Consider the following 17,889-nt stretch of genomic DNA (forward strand, 5'->3'; position numbering starts at 1 on the left):
AATAAATTGGATCAAGTGTAACCTAAGTTTTAAACACAATCTTGATGCACCCTCAAATCCGACGACATAAAAAATCTATGTTACCCTAATTCCATGCACAAAAATCAAAGAAAGTGAAAAGCAGAAAAGCAAAAAAAAAATTTTGGATGGCTTTCACCATAACAGAGTCATCTCTAACACTTAAACTATTATTTTTTACCTTTGACTTAGCCTCTGCTATAACCTCTCTTCCCTTAACCGTTGGAGCCTTTATTGCTAGTTGTTTGGCCATTAAGGGTCATTTATTACTAGCTTTTTGGCCCCCTTTACGAGGCTAGTGGGTTTGAGCTTATATATACTCTAGTCCTCTCTTATTCTTCTTATCACTCACAAGCTCTCCTCCTCCTCCTCTCTCTCTCCTACAAGTTCTCTGTGTTTCTTCTCTCTCTAATGCTCTTCTTATCCCTCTCCTTAGTGGGTTCAAACCTTGAGTTAGTCAATGCTTACATTTTTTTTAAAGAAGTATAATCTTATTAATACATTAATAGATCATATCAGTTTACAGAAAAACCAAATTACTGTAAAACAAGAACAACCAAAACAAAAATAACATCAAAAGAGAGAGCAAATGGGTGATGAGATATCACACCCTCTGCCTGAACTAGGAAAAACCGAAACCAGCTAAACAAGGGCTTGAAACAAAACAAACAAAATATTTTTTACACTATAAGCTTCTATTTCCTAGTTCAGACCAGTCCTAATTCTGGCTATTTATGTTTTACCATGTTCGAGATCACCCATCTAATGCATTCCAAAAGAGTCTCCAAATTACAGTTGGATTCTTTAAAAATTCTTTGGTTCCTCTGTTTGCCAAATGAGGTACTGGGTTGAAATCCACCACACTTTCCATACGAATTTCCAACATCATTCCTTGTCATCAAATGGTTTCTCCATTAACAGACCTCTTGGGAAATCATCATTTCCCCAAATAAGTCCAAGGTCTGCCCACACAGTCCGCCATTTTTTGCTTAAATGGGTAGTCCTAGAAAAGATGTTCCAACGATTCTTCATTGCCCAAGCATAGTGAACACCTGCTAGCAAGGTGAAAGACCCTGCTCTTGAGGCATGAATTCGTGCACCTGTCCCTGCACTATCAGCCACCCCATCAAGGATTCTCTGAGTGGCAGCCCACCTCCTCACAACACCTGCCTATGAAGCCAATCCATGGAGGGTTACATAAGGCCTTATAAAGAGTGGTTGTAGTCTAGACCCCGTCACCCATAAATGTCCAATACATCTTCCCGCTAAGATAAGTTGATTGTTGACAACATTTGCATTAGCTCCAACCATTGTAAATACATCAGATCTGTCAAAGAGATAAGGATCTTCCAGATCACACATATTCAAATTTCTATATTTAAGTTGTTGTAACTGTCATATTTATCCCCTATTATCAAGGGATTTTCCTTATCGATTGTATATAAATATTACCTCATATTCAATAAAGTCGATATCAATTCTAATGTGAATCTGCTTCCATATGGTATCAGAGCAGAACCCTATCGTTTGTTCAAATGCGCCTCTGTGATCGTCGGCTGAAGAACCTCATCATTCGTTCTGCAACACCATTGTCTTTGCTGCATTTCAGATCATCGGCATCTGCCGCAAGTCATCGTCAGTTCCGCTGTCGCACAATACCATAATAGAATGTACCTTTCGCTGAGTCTTCTGCTGCATCAATCCCCTCTTCAGCACTTCCCTGTTCATTAATTTTTTTGCCCTACTTTATTATTGCAGGGTACCATCCCTACTTTGTCGGTCCTCATCGCTCAACAAAATTTTTTTGAGTCTTTTGTTGTGCTAATTCTTATTTCAACATAACTTCAGTGTTGGTTCATAGCGTGAAAATCATTGTTGCTTCTACCACAGAACACTGCCCAGAGGTCTGAGTTTTCTGATCATACTTGGTATCATGACAACAGAGATATCCAGCAAGGAATCCACACCTTCTGTACCCCCATATAAACTTCACCATTCAGATAATCCAGACATGACTATTGTATCCACCCCTCTCATGGGTGATAACTATTCTACTGGAAAATAAGCAATGAGAATAGCGCTGAACGCGAAAAATAAACTTGCTTTCATAGACGGCTCGTTATCGCAACAGAAACCTACCTCGATCAAGTATCCTCTATGGAATCGATGCAATGACATGGTACTATCATGGATTCTCTACGCCATTTCCAAAGATATCACAAATAGTATTAGCTATGCGGATCTTGCAAGTGAAGCACAAAAAGATCTTGCAGAATGATTTTCTCAAGGTAACTCTACTCGTATTTATCAACTTAAAAAATTAATATGTGATCTATGCAAAGAAAAATCTTCCTTGGCCACATATTTTAATACCTTAAAAATCTACTGGGAGGAATTAAACTCATATTCTACATTCCCAACCTGCATATGTGACATATTTAAGGAGTATAATGAATGTCAACAGAGGAAAAAGGTATTTGACTTTCTCATGGGCCTTAACGAATCTCTCTCTAGGATTCATAGTAATATTTTAGCCATGAATTCATTGCTCAATGTGAGCCGTGCTTACTCATTGGTAAGCCAAGAGGAGACTCAGCGACTCTTGACACCATCCACAAATGATGTCTCCAACTCGACCTCATTAATAGCCAAAGGCATTGGCCAATGCAGTAGTCGCCAAAATGATAATCGAAAAGTTGGGAGAGGTCACAAACGCCATCGATGTGATCATTGTGGAATGCTTGGTCATGTTAAGGCTCGATGTTATAGCCTTGTAGGCTATTCGACCAACCACCCCAAAAGTCAAACTCCTATAAATAGTCAGATAAATATTGTCAATGATAAAGTAGATGCCAACAGAGCAACCAGTGCAACCACAAATTCCACCAACTCAATCTGTGAGATGTCTACATTAGCACAACTAAGTGAGGATCAACTTAAACAAATAACTAAGTGGCTTAATTCAGACTCTAAACTGGCTTCTGCTATTCTTGCAGGTAATACATTATACCCTCATTCATTTTTTTCTTTGTTATATATTTCTTGGATTATTGATACATGAGCATCAGATTATGTGTGGTTGATCTTTTAGCAGTGCTACTTTTAAAACATTATTTTCAATAAAATCATTTAAAAATCATCAACCAAAAATAATAAAAACCGACTTTCCATGAATGTGGTGAGCATTGGGTGGGCCTATAAATAGGACCTCAAGCCTCTCATTTTGTATCTCTCTTGAATCTTTTGAGAACAATATTGAATAGAGTAAACCCTTTAGAGTAGTTATGAATTCTCTTAGTTTAGTTTTTGGTAGTAGAAGGCTCTGAGCGTAGATTCGGCCAAGTGAGATCAATCTGATCTCATTTGGAAGGTTAGCTCACTTGTTGAGCTATCATCCTACTCAACCCGGTGGGTTGATCACCTACAAGCTGAATCAAGGCGAGCTTCGGACCTTCTTTGGCTTTTGATTAGGGAGTTTTTCAACCTCTCAAACATCCAGAGAAGTCCAGCAACGGATTGATCAGTCAATCACGAAGGCGAATCTCTAGATGTGTATCTTCCATCTACTTGAAGAATTGGGTGGATTGATCGCACAGGCGCTGAAAGATCAATCATCTACCTGCGGTTCTTCACTCAATTGGATGATTTCAAAGTGCAACGACACCGATTTGTCTCTTGGAAATTCAGATCACACTTCCACTGGAACGAGACTAATTTCTGGATTGAAGAATAAAGCCGTACAAGCATTTTTTGAGGTATGTGCATTTGTGAATTCCTGTGTGCAAGGTATGCATTTGTTTTTTTGCAGTTTCGTCAATGCTCTTCTGCTGCTTGGGAGCAGTGGTGTTGCCAAAACACTTCATGTTGGCAGCCCCAACACCACATTTTGTCAAAGCCCATATTTTTGGCAACACATGGAAATGGTGTTTCCATCCAATGCAAAGCTCCCAAACAGAGTTTTATGCAATTATCTTCACTAATAAAAAAAATGAATTATTTGTCATATCTTCAACTAAGCACTCTCTCTCTCTCTCTCTCTCAAAGCAGCCATTGAACCTTTTAAAAATTTCTTCTTCATAGAAGCAAACAGATCAACAGTTCACAACTGCAATGAATCTCAACTAGAGGTGGGCAATGGGCTCCACCCATTAATCATGCCCTGCCGCCTGTCAATTTGACAACCGGGCATAGGCTGGGTTCAAACCTTTACCACCACGGTCAGTCAACGGTGGTATTGCTTTTTGACTTCTTGAAAGTATGAAAATACACGTTGACAATAAACGGGGGAGATATGTCATTTAAAAAAAAATAAAAATAAAAGGGAGATATGGATGATTTTATAAAGGGTAATTTTGTATGGGTGCCTAATATATATATATATATATATATATATGGCAAGTTTAAGTTTAGCCACCTCAGGTTTCAAATAGATGCCTAGCCTAACCTCACAAGTGACATAATGCATTTCCATTTCATATTTAACGCCCGTGGCCAGCAGGGTGGTTACGAGGGTGCTGAGACAAAGGCACCAGATCAAACCCTGCTGGTGCACCAGTGTATCCATATCTTTTAGAGGTGGGCTACGTAAGATAGGGTGGTCGTGGGGCCCACCTGGGGCTTTTCCTCGATCCTCGTCATAAAAAAACAAATTACTTATTTAACGCTAAGTATAGCTACAAAAGTGACATTCAATAATTTAAAGAAGAAAAGTTAAAATTGTCATTTTCAAGAGTTGCCTTAGGTTTAGGTGAATAAAAAAAGCCACTCATCCATCATTGTAGTATTCTTTTTAAAGGTTAAGCCTCTATCTGAAACCTTAAGCAGTTAAATGTAAATTTGCCATATACAATAGGAGCTTATATGTAACTTACCCTTTTATGAAACTAGATAAACAAAACCATAGAAAATACAACAAACAAAAGAGAGAAAAAGAAAACAGAGGAAAGGATGTAGAAAACAGTCAAAAGATATTCCATGGAAAATGAGGCAATGTAGAAAACAGTCAAAAAGATATTCCTTGGAAAATAAGACAAACTGTGGTTAGTACATCATGAGATAAACTCCACATTAGGAGGATTTTGAACTTAGTCCTAACTCATAAGCCTACTTAAAAGAAGAGAAACATGGTGTCAGTGGCCAACCAACAAATCTAGTCACATCTCATGAATGAGTCCTTAGCAATGTTGTCACTATCCATATCGATCCTAAATCGTTGTAATAAAAAATTATAATGTAACACATGTTAAAACTATTAAAATAATATTTAAAATTATTTTTGATACTTGTTTACATTTATTAAAAAATAACCGAATTCAAGCCTGCAGCTTATCGAAATTCTGCAGATACGGCCGATACACACCGGTACTGATAACATTGGTCGTTCGTTAGAGATGGCACAACCGCTTTAGAATGTAAGGGAATTGTTTTTTATTTCACTGTGGTCAGTGCAAGGGGATAAAGATATGTCAAATGTGTCCCTGGTGACACGTTCAAACACGTGGACACAGACACCAATACGTACAGTAAATATTTTAATAATTTTAAAATTTATTTCAATAAAAATGTATTGTTAATATTAAAATATCACAAAATAGTTTTTTATTTATTAAAAAATTTCATATTTCAAAAAACTTTCAAACTCACAAGTCGAACCTCATCATGTGTCCTTGTGATATAGGACTAGAGTTGGGATGAGTGAGCACTTGAATGCATTATAACATGCGGATACTAGGAATGGGAAAAGTGTGATTGCCTCACATAGTGTTGCACACTATGTCTTGTGAAAATTTGGGTTTTGAATTTCAGCCTGCGACGCCTAGTGTTGTGGGCTTATTTTTTCAATAAGTCAGTGCAGAGCGACAGTCCTTCCTTACCACCGCAAACCTTTCTATTCGTTTTGTCAAGATCATAGAATGCTTCGTAAACTTGCAAGTAGTCCAAACTTGCCAGCCTAACAACTTAAGGCCACATACCAATACTTTTTTATATGCTGAATCACTTTCATTAGCCCTGCACACTACCTCGTGCATAACTGCCAAATGGAAGTTGATCAAGCTTCAAATATGTATTCTATGTAATCCATGCCGCTTAGTGCATAGTCATCCCATACCAGCTATCACTTTCGAAAGGGAAACAAACTTTGCCTTAGCCTTGTGTACCATGAAACGTATTGTGACTCCATGCACACCACAACAAAACATCTTCATCGAAAAAACAAAACCTTTCGGTCTTCAGTCCGAAAACCAGTTGATGATTGAACATTATAACGAAGAGTATGATCACCCAGACTCATTCGTCGGTGCTTAGGCATTCATTCGCCTAGCCCAGAGTCACCATATTCGGTTGGAATCACCTAATGTGATCTTTGAGAGAATTAACCCTAACCCACATGCACTATCGTGCATCCAACCGCTACGTGAAAAATTCTTATAAGTCAAGAGATCCTTAACGAAATCTTCAAAGGCAACATCCTCCGATCCACTGATACTGTTTAACCAAACAATGCTTCACGTATGTGCCACTATACAACAATGCACTAACGATGATACCGTTGTCTATCACATGCCATGCTATCATCGCACGTCATCGATCAAGCCAACACATACCGTGCTTTTTTACAGTCAATGCATTTTTTACTTAGTAGAGCTCCACACACTGCACTTGCCCCATTCTGAAAGATCAGCCTGAGACACCTAGACTCTCTACTTTAAACTTTAATAAAAAGCGAGAGGCACAAGTACGTCATGCCCGATAAACCCACCTCGCATTAGGTTTTGAAATCTTTTCACAATAAAAACCCAGACAGAAACCTTTGCCTTATGCCCAACATGCTTGACTAAAGACTCCACTTGAACCGGTCGAGACTAGCGAAGTCGGAAGATCGCTTATCTCGTGTATAAAAAAGAATGTGTGGTGGATTTGTCAAGAGTCAAGGCTCCGCATCATCATCATCCAAAATTGGATGCAGTCTTGTGGGCCCCGTTACTAGCTGTATGACAGACGAGATTGATGTAGCCAACCCACCCTTAGTTGTGTATACCATCATGCAGATCACATCTATAAGGTTAGTTTCAAGAAAAAACAGCAAAAAAAAAAAAAAAACTTTTGTATCTCGTGACACCATTACCAAAATGTTACCCCCATATAAAAGGGTTCATAATTAATCAGGCCAGTTTACTGATGTCAACCGTGGTGAAATCATCAGATAAAATATTTAACCACACAAATTCAGTAATTGCATAATGGGTCGTGAGAATATTTAAACTACCAAATATGCAAACTGGATATGAACTGTGAATATTTTTTTTGGCATATTTCATTTGCTAGCAATCGATGAAAAAAATATTATAATGTTTAAATATTTATATTTGCAAATCCTAAAAAGACCTGCTCATATGTTGCAATCTTAAAGATTCAAGACTAGTCTCCTAAAAAATCAAACATGTAAAACACCATCTGTATGGTTAGATTTGGAAACAAAAAGAAAAAAAAAATCTCTAAAAGTCCAATTAATATATCAGTTAATAGGATTCTTGTGGGGAAGATTGCACTACTAATTGCATAATTATCACAGAATTTGTGTATTTGTATAAAATGTGTTCACATAAATGAATTAATTGTTAGTGTTGTGACAGGATCTGGTGATGAGTAATGGGTCCTTGCTAAACCAATTTGTTGCTAAACCGCATGTTAAATGGATTTTTCGGACTTCTCGGGTGCTTTTTATGCGGTCTCGGCCTCATAAATGTGTTGGGCATGGTCTATTTACTAAGAATCCACGCCTGGATCATGTGTTTTGGTTGAAAAAATTATGTTTGGAGCCTCGAAAATTTACAAAAGATTTTGAACCGTTGATTTTTCCAACTTTATAAAAACCCACCAATGTTTTGGAATCAAGTGCTTCAAGAGCTGATCCCTCTAAAATCAAGAAGATGAAAGGTCAGAATTTAAAAATAAAATGAAAAAAGCCCGAAAAACCCATTTAGCACCAAATTGGTTTAGCAGGGACCCATTACTCGACATGTACTTACTCCAAAGCCCTCATGGACTTTAACATCTTGACCAATCACAATCAAGTTGCTGAACTTATAACTCTTCTTTAACATATTTTAAGATTTTTCTATAAAAATATTCATTATGCATGTAGAGTTTACAATGATCAAGAAAAAGAAAGTACAACTCTTTTTAACATAAATTTGATATTTTTTTATAAGAATATCATTTTTATGTTAATTTTCAGTAAAAATAATATAAAATTTTTATTTTCATGCCAAAAGAAACCAGCTTTTCATTTCTTGCAAGGGAGCTTATCATAAAGTTTGAAGAGCGAGCTTTCTAGATATTGTGAAACTTTGGGTAATTATGGTCATACTTTTTATTGGTCCCATTTCAATTTTTTTTTTTCATTTTAATAGTTGCGCTGGAGGATAGCCCTTGTACAGGCTAACTGCCACCAGCAAGAAAGCCCTTTGAAGGGAGTGAAGGAGTGAAGAGGTAAGCTTCAAACTAGGGATTCCAACCGTTTGGATCCAGAACAGCTAAATACATGGGGGAGTCCGATTCGGTCGGATTTGAAACGGCCAAAATTCGCACAACATCCATCTTGGATCCAACCCATTTGCATCCCTGTTTCAAACCCCTTGATTATGATAGTGTGACCTAACTAGCTATTTCATTTGACCTCTATTGGTCTTTTTTTTTTTTTAATGACGGGGGCTCCACGACCACCATGTGGCACACCTCTGAAAGCTACAAATACACCAGTGCACCAACATGGTTTGATCTAGAGTTTTTAACTCAACACCTTCACAACCACCCTGCTGGCCATGCCGGCAACTCCGGCGGGCGGTGAAATTAAGTTTGGTCATCTGGTATAAGGAAAATTTCATTGAGGATAACAAATACATCCACTTGGTGGGCAGTCTGGTGGGAGAGAAATGCTAGAACATATGAGGGTCGGAGTCGGCCTGCTTCTTCGCTGCTCATCCATGTCCTATCTGATGCATTTCATATGATTGTTGTTAGGTTGCTGGCGACCGATCTACAGTGGATTCGCCCCCTTTTCTAGGGTTGCCATGCTCTTCTTGTAAAGCTGTGGGAGGGGGGGGGGGGGGTTGATTACTCTTAATTTCTGTCTTAATAAATTTTGAGTTTACTTTCTCCTCAAAAAATATGATGCAATAATATTCAATAGCAAGAAATAATGCAATCAACTGTGTATACATTTAACAATTGAGGACAACTCATGGCAGAAAAGATTCGGTGACCTGCAAAAACACACGTATTGTTGACAAACTTCAGATATGCAAACAGCGTCCCGCAAGAAAGGCCAACTAAAAGGGTTAAAAGAGGTGGGAATCACAATTCCAACACCAGAAAAATGACAAGCCTGCCTCTCATTCATTCATATCAACCTCCTGTTACCTTTTACTCTTCAAACGTAGCTTTTTCTCAAATATATGAAAATTAGGATCAAAAGATGAAAATTGAATGAAATCTCTTGAACTATATTTTACTTGCATGACCTTCAAAGATTAAAATTAACTTATTGTATAGCAAAAAATGACATGTTTTTTTAATTGCCTTACAAATTTTGAAATACACCTCATGTCCAAAATCGCTAATGTCTGACTTCTTTAGGACATTTTTACCTTTCATACGATCAACCCTTCCAAAGTTTTCATGATATATTTGTATGCTTTTTGGGTATTACAAATTCTCACTAAAAGGTAGATTCGTATAGTTTTTTTATACCTCACAATGTTCTCGTAATTTTTTTTTAATTAAAACTTTAATAATATCATAAATATTTTACTAAATTAGCATAACAATAGTATTGAGTTTGCATGACCATATTGCGAACTTTCTTTAACTGAAACCTATTGTAACATCACAAATATTTTACTAAATTCACATGTATAGTATGAAGTTTGCATAACTAAATTTGTTAACTTTGAAACATACCATAACATCACAAATATTTTATTAAATTAGCATATATAGACTAAGTTCATGTAACCAAATTTGTTAACTTTTTTGTAATTGAAACCTGTCGTAATTTCATAAATATTTCATTAAATTCATATATATAATACTAAGTTTGCATAACATCGTACATATCCTTCAAATAACTGATCCTCAAAGAGATACACAAATATGAGGCGATTTGCGCAAATATTTGACATGCAATTTTTTGGTTATTTGTTTGCTTGTTGAATCATATATAGTCATTTTTGTATATTTTATTTTTTTTGTTTTGTTTTTAAAAGAATCCTAACCCTTTTTCCTCTAAAACTCTCATAATTTTTTCTTACCTCTTGTGGCAATTCTCATGAAATTTTTTTGTTGCATTATGATGCAGTTGCAATATCCTTCTAATAGATTTTTTCGGTTAGGTAGAAAGGTGAGTTTTATAAAAGTAAAACTAAATGTGCAGAATGTTTTATTTTATTTTAAACTTTTTTTTTGTAGATATGTGCATTTAATAGTTGCAAGCCTATTTGTATTTGGTTGCTAGTGTAGATGGTTTTTATATGTTTCACTGTATTTTATTTAATATTTGCCACTAAATTAATCGCTTAGGGTTTTTTGCATATATATTTGTTTGTATTGTAAATTATTTATGTTATTTGTTTATCCTTTGGTTAATATTTGACATTTTTATATTGGTATAATGAGGTTAGGGTTTACTGTGCATAAACATTGAATATGGGTTAGGAGTTATTGTAAGTAGTTGGTTTTCAAAATGGTTGTTATAAGTAGTTATGTTAATTGAATATATAAAGTGTATATAGATGTCATTTTCTTACATGTCATTTTTATTAAATAAATGATATGTTGTGTGTTGATGTAGGCAGTTAATGATGACCTCTTAAAAAGTTAAAATAAATTACGGTAACATTGATCATCATACAGTGGTTTTAAAAAATAGTATTTATAAAAAAATTATAGCTTTGATGCTTTATAAAACGAGATAAGTTGAAAAATCATTGATAATTCAATATAGTTGTTCTTCGAACGTAGATAGCCAACATATATGGATAAATGTGTTTGACGACGATGTAGAATTAATGTTATTTAGTAAGAACGTTTACTTGCTCATAAAGCTAAATAAAAAGGTATTACTTGAGAAGTTAAACAAAAAATAATTGAAAGCGATTTACAAGATGCACTTTATTCACGAATGAAATAATAATAATAATAATTGGAAGAATGCACATTTATCTCAATCCCCTGAAGCCACCATCAATTTTTTTCAACTTATAAAAACATTTTATTTGTAAAAAAAAACACTATCCTAAAGTAGATTCGTACTAAATCTTGAACACATGCATAAGGTTAGATTGTATGAAAACAACTCACACTGTGAGATTCAAAGTAGATTATAGGTACATCATTTGCATATATATATATATATATATATATATATTTATTGGTCTAAAAGAATATGCCGAATATACATGTTTGACAAATATTCAAATCTTTCATGTTTGACTACTCTTTACCATTTATTATGTGGGTCCTTAATACTGTAGACAAGTTTGTTTCACCGAAAGAAGTCCTATTTCCTATGAAAGAGAGCCTCTTTCATAGGTACTAAACAAACACCCGCAAGTCATCTTAATATTAATAAATATAATATACCAAAGTACAGCATGTGATCTGACAAACTAAAATCTGCCACCTTAACAATATAGCTTGAATTTTTGCATCTCAGCACAACATATTTTTGTGTGTGAAGAACTTAGTATACAACAAAACCATCCAGCCTCACCCCCTCCCCCCTTAAAAGGGACACAATGAGAGAGAGAGACCCCTAAGTATCCAATAAAAAGTCATTGAATGCGCTTTCTCATCTCATCATCTTAACAATCATGGAATGGTGATCAATAAATTCGTGCAGATAAGAACCATCAACACCCACCAACAATCCAACGGCTGCAAATGAACGGCACTGCCCCTAAAAGTCATCCCCATGTACCCTCCACCTCCTCCTGAACTGTACCCACCAACACCAGCATTCCCTCCTGGGTAGAGCATGCTGACACCGTTGTCCCTGCAACATTAAAGGAAGGATAGGAACCCCTTCATCGATCAAGGTCGAATTTGTTACGCTACGACTTGGAATTCCTCTTCCACCAAACGTGTTTGGATTCCATGACTTGGGTCTGAAACCAAGGAAATCATCTGTTTGAGATTTTCAAACGCTGGGGTATTGGGTAAGTCTTTAGGAGCAAAGAGTGGCCCGTTGGGTGCCCAGAGCCACTGGGCCCCACGTGTGCTGGCAAGCACCAAAAATGTTGCTCTGACATCAGCCGTACGATCAGACTCAGGGAAAGGCTCGTGACCGTCATCATTATTTCTCAAACTTTTTATTGTTAAAAACAAAAGAAACACTTTTTTAAAGCAAGTGAGAAAGTGGGAAGGAACCACGCGAGAAAAAAGGGTGCAGAGCCAGGCGATCACGGATCGAAGACCTGTGTCTTGGTCAACGGTCAAACGGTAAGATCGAAGTGTTTGTCAAAAAAAAAAAAAAGAGAGAAGAAAACGGGTCTAAGGGTCTGGATTTGGAGATCCGAACCTGGGGGTGGAGCCGATGACGCCGGCGTTCAGGGTGAGCTGGTCGATGAGGGCAGCCGACTTGGGGTCGACGCTGGAGGCCTTCTCGTAGGTGGCACCGAGGCCGTCACCCGAGGGCACGAAGAACGCACCGTTGACCATCTGATCCCCCTCTGTCCTCCAGTTCCACCGAACCCACTGGCCCTCGTCCGTGTCCACCCGCTTCGTCACCTGCGCCCAAACGAGCCACAAGCTGATTCCATCAAGTGGCTCACAATACTCTTCTTCTAATGAGTACAGCCGGCCTACACAAAAACGCACATGCATTTCCTGAGCACGTACAAGGGTTCGACTATTCACAATGACAAAATGGTCGATGTTTCTCTAATACCTTCTTTAGCCTTACACCCAAAAACTACTGAGCTAAAACTAAACAAACAAACCCCCCATGTTCTGCCACAAATAACCTACCTCCCTCCTCAAACTTCAACTAAAGCTCTGGTATATATCAGGGGGTATGTTTAATCGCTTGTTCAGGGTTGGACGAACGGAACAAAACCAACCAACTTATTTCGTTCTTTTTGTTCCAAGTCCAACAAATGTCTTTTGCTAATCAAACAAAAACCCTTAATCTAAGAAAACCTTCATATATGAAAACCTAAAAATACCTTACTGAAATAAAAGAAGAAGAAAGAAAGAAAAAAAAGAAGAAAAGAGGAAGAAATAAAATGGGAAACCTCGCCGGCCTTATGATATCCCCAAGGGTCTCGCCGGCCTCGCATCGCCTAGATGACAGCCTCATCCCTGCGTCAGTGACACCAGCACCGGTGACCCCTGGCTGCCAAGGAGAGAGAGAAAGTCGGGGACCCCTACTCCTTAATTTTTTTTTCCTTTTTTTAGCTTAATTCCAGCGTTCTGTTCTTTTTGTAAGAAGGGGGTGTTTCAAGATGCGGTGGACGCATTCACCTCATCCAACATTCGTTGAAATGACTGTCCCCTGCATCCATTTCATCACAGATGGAGTACAGTGATTCAAACATACCCTCGTATCACAAAATAACACAATGGTGGACAACCATTTTCTCAAATAGTCAAAACCCAAGTTTTTTCATACACCAAGCAACTTGACTCGCTTTAATCACTCAACTGAATTCGGTCAATGTTTATTATAAGCGTTTTTCAAAGAAAAAGCTGAATCCCCCAACTTGACCCACTTGAATCAATCACCCAATCTTCCCGCTCGCCCAATTGGATCAAGATCTTGTGTGATAAAGAAGGAACAAGATCTTTTGTGATAAAGAAGGAACAACCTCCACACACACACACACACACACACATGGATTAGAAAAATGAACATATCAGATATTGAGTCAATAAAACTGTGGTAGTAGCAAGCTGCTTGTAGCTGTAAATACATTACCTCTCTAGCATTAGGGTCAGAGGGGGCAATGTAGCGGTTGGCCTGGCTGTTGATGGTGGGGTTGGCGCTGCCGCCGATGGCGTACATCTGCCACTCGGTGAAATCGTTGTTGACGATGTGGAAGTAGCCGAGCCTGCATCTGGGCATCCTCTGCACCAGCGCCTCCCCGAACCTGTTAAAGGCTATGGTCACCTGCATCGACGAGTCCGGGGCGTAGTCGTCGCTGTGGCCCAGCAGCATCACCTCGTCGTGGTGGGAAAAGTAGTTGTTGGAGATGGTGATGGCCGTCGACCCCATGATGGCGTCGATCAGCCCGTCGGCGCAGTTCGACAGCGAGCAGTGGTCGACCCAGATGTGCTTTCCCCCGAAGATCGACACCCCATCGCCGTCCGATCTCGTTCGCCACCCGTAGTGGTTTGGCGACGACCGGACGTTGGCGTTCCCACCCGGTACGCAGTGGTGGATGTGGACGCCGTGGATGATGATGTTGGAGACGTACTGGATCGTGATGCAGGGGCCTCCGGCGATGTGGACGGCCGCCCCGCGGCCGTCGATCGTCTTGAAACTGTTCATGATGAGCTCCTCGCTCAGCTTGATCACCATGTCCCGCTGGAACACGATCCATAGCGGCTCCGTCTGGATGACCCCGTACCGGAGCGTCCCCGGCGCCGGGTTCACCGGGTCGTCGTCCGACGGGTCGGTCACCACGTAGATCCGCCCGTTCTTCCCTCCCAGCGCGTCCTTCCCGAACCCGATCCCGCAGTCCGCCAGCCGCTGCCGGTTGCTCGCCCAGTTCGTGTCACACCGCCAGCAGTCGTCTATCGGGTTCCCCGTCATACACGCCCCGGTCGAGCCCAGCATTCGCCGCCTCTGTACCGATTCTTCCACTTTCCTGTCAATTAAAAGAAGAAGAAGAAAAAAAAAACAAAACCCAAAACCCTAAAAAAGAATAATGTCTTAAACAACGAGATGGCAACAATTAAAGAGGGCGGCCAACTTACATTTGCACAGAAAGTACAATGGCTTCTGGGTCATAAACGCTCACATTGTAATGATTGTGGTTGAATGGTGATGTGGTTAGTGAGAAAACAGGGGCTGCATAAAATAGAAAGATGCAGAAGGGTTTGAGGAACATCATCACCATCCTTGCTTTCCCCACCTTTGCTTGTGTTTATTGAATGAGGGGAGGGGAGGGGAGGGGAGGGGAGGAGAGGAGTAAAGTTAAGGGGGGATAAAGCTGGCACATGGTACAACGTATGTTATTTATGTTTAATGATATTGAAGACATCAGTACAATCGGTGTTATGTGGGTAAACACTTGGTTTAGTGTGAAAAGGGCTCAAAGAGTATCGCTTGTAAATAAAGTTTAAATAGCCAAACTTTGTTTTTGTTCCTTTATTTATTCATGATAAATCAATTCAATGCACATAGGAGGAGAAAATAAGATACCAAGATGAAAAGGGGGGCATGGAGTTATCCAAATAGCGGCCTCTCTTTTTTTTTCAACTCTTTATTCTTCTTTGGCAAGATTGCCATTTGTAAGGAAAATGTAGATATATTTTTATCCATCTTTTCATGTGCCTATACTAGGGATGAGTCTAGACATCATATGCTCTCTCTCTCTCTCTCTAAAAGTAGATGGGTGCCTGCCTATGTAACAAATATAGCGAGGTTTATAAAAAAATCTGGCTATAATATCGTGAGAAAATGCTTGAAAGTTTAAAACAGCAATTTTTTGCGAGATTTAAAAGGCCTGACAAATATCATGATATTTACATTTTTAACAAATATTTATCATGAAACCCCCCGAGATTTTTATATTTAAATGTATTTTATTTATATTTTATTATAGAATATATTTTTATATTTTAATTTATTTTTTATTACTGAGATTTTGCCAAATAAAATGCGAGATTTATGAAAAATTTCAAAATCTCCCGAGTTTTTGACTGGCGATATTTTGGCCTTTTTAACTTTTGTCACCATTGGTGCGTGCTAATAGCTTTTTCCTTGAAGAACAAGGGCACACCCTTTTAATGATCACTGGTTGGAAGAAGATGGGGGTGGTGGTGGATGTTTGTGAAGGCAGTTAAGCACAAAGGGTAGTGTGCAGATGGTAAGTAAAGGGGAGATGGCTTACCATAAGGTTGTTAAGTTGCTATATGCGACCAAAAAGTGGAGGGTGGACTTGGGGGAGGTGACATGGGTAGTGTGGGGGCCTTACTCAAGTGCTTCCTCCTTCGGCGGTGAATAACGATGTGTTGTGAAGGGGATTGTTTATTTGTATATGATACAATGGAAGTTGTCGTTTCAAGGGGTAGTATAATACGTTATATATATATACACACACACACACCAACTGGGGCTCCGCTTGTCTGTTTGGAACTGTGAGTGCACGTCACATTCTTTCAAGACGTTGCAAGTTCGAATCCCAATGGTATAATGGGTAGGGGTCTGCCTAACCCCAGCTAGACTATAAAAAACCAAAACAAAACAGTATGTCATATATATATATATATATACACGATTGAGAACTGAAAGTATAATAATTAATATGTCAACCATAATTTTCATGATTTTTTAGTTCTTTTCTGTTGAATCCAACTTTACGGATGTGTTCTACATGCTTGGTTTTGTAAGAACGTGCTCTTGAATTATCAGATTTTGATGCATAATCCAGATTTTTTAAGGCTTTAAAATCAATGGCTCAATCTTCATAAATATTCAAGCATTCAAAAATCACAATTTTTAATAAAAAATACACTATCCAATTGTTGATTTCTAGCAAATTCACCATACCAAGCACATCCACATGGTTGGATTTACAAAAAAAAACAGTGTTGAAAATGCCCTGATTTCTAGTTCTCATATTTGAGTGACTCATACATATATATAATATTTAAACTAGTATAAACCAAGATTTTTATAGAGCTTTTTTGCAAATCTTAAGTTACAGATGCATTTGGCATGGTTCATTTGCTTGAAATCGACTATTGGATCATTGTAATCAAATCAAGAAATATGATTTTGTATACTTAAATATTTAGGAAAATTCTGATACATTGATTTTCAAGCCTTAAAAGATCTTTCTTATACATTGTAATTGAATGATCTAATAGTCTGTTTCTATACAACCAAGCATCTAGATCGCAATTGTACAGTGAAATTTTAGAAAAAATAAAAAAAAAAACTATGAAAATATCGGTGCATACCAGTTTACATATTCAAGTTTCCCAATATATATATATATATATATATTTCCTTTTTCTTTTTTCTAATATATAATGTAAATATATTATTGATTGCAATACTATGAGGGAGAGGCAAAGACAAGGTGAATCAAGGCAGTTGCTTGGTCAAGCTCTTTAAATTGTCAGGCCCCAGCTCAAGCATGTTGGACCACTAGATTGAGACTTTCCTGACATGCACAAAGGAGAGCATGTATACATGTATATGTGTGTTTCTTAAAATCTGTATGCATCAATGAGTGTGTGTGCACAGTTATAACTGCTTGAAATAATTGGCTCTGTGGACCAACACTAAGGATTCCAATCATCCACTAAAAAAACCGAGCCCCTAAGGTAACACCCATGTTCTGCAACTTTTGGTAGCTTCCCATATAAGATCAGCAGATAAATCCTCATTGGCTGTCTGAGAGCAACTTATGACAGGATGTTTCAACTACTAGACTATATATAATTTTGGCTCAAATGCTTAAGAAATGGAGTTGGTGCTTAATGACAAAAAGATCAAACTCTAGTTAATTCTTTTTTTTACAGTGAATCATTAACTGGGGTTCTTTAAATCTTGCATAATGTTTTTTTTAACAATTTTAGGCAGTCGGTAGCCGAATAGTTTAAATCTAAACTGAATGAGTTTGTCAGTAATGCAAG

General features: G+C 38.0%; 1 protein-coding gene across 1 annotated transcript; it reads right to left on the bottom strand.

Moving 5' to 3' along the window:
• Nucleotides 1-11,889: 11,889 nt before the first annotated feature.
• LOC149819336 (putative pectate lyase 18) lies at nt 11,890-15,140 on the bottom strand. The gene is made up of 4 exons (XM_089986383.1): nt 14,998-15,140; nt 13,997-14,888; nt 12,599-12,807; nt 11,890-12,073 (listed from the first exon to the last, which is right to left on the bottom strand). The coding sequence occupies exons 1-4, from the start codon at nt 15,138-15,140 to the stop codon at nt 11,890-11,892; spliced, it is 1,428 nt and encodes a 475-aa protein (XP_089842509.1).
• Between the last annotated feature and the right edge of the window lie 2,749 nt (nt 15,141-17,889).

The sequence above is a fragment of the Nuphar pumila genome, chromosome 13 (genome assembly GCF_984573655.1).
Source record: "Nuphar pumila chromosome 13, dmNupPumi1.hap1.1, whole genome shotgun sequence".
NCBI classification, from domain to species: domain Eukaryota; kingdom Viridiplantae; phylum Streptophyta; class Magnoliopsida; order Nymphaeales; family Nymphaeaceae; genus Nuphar; species Nuphar pumila.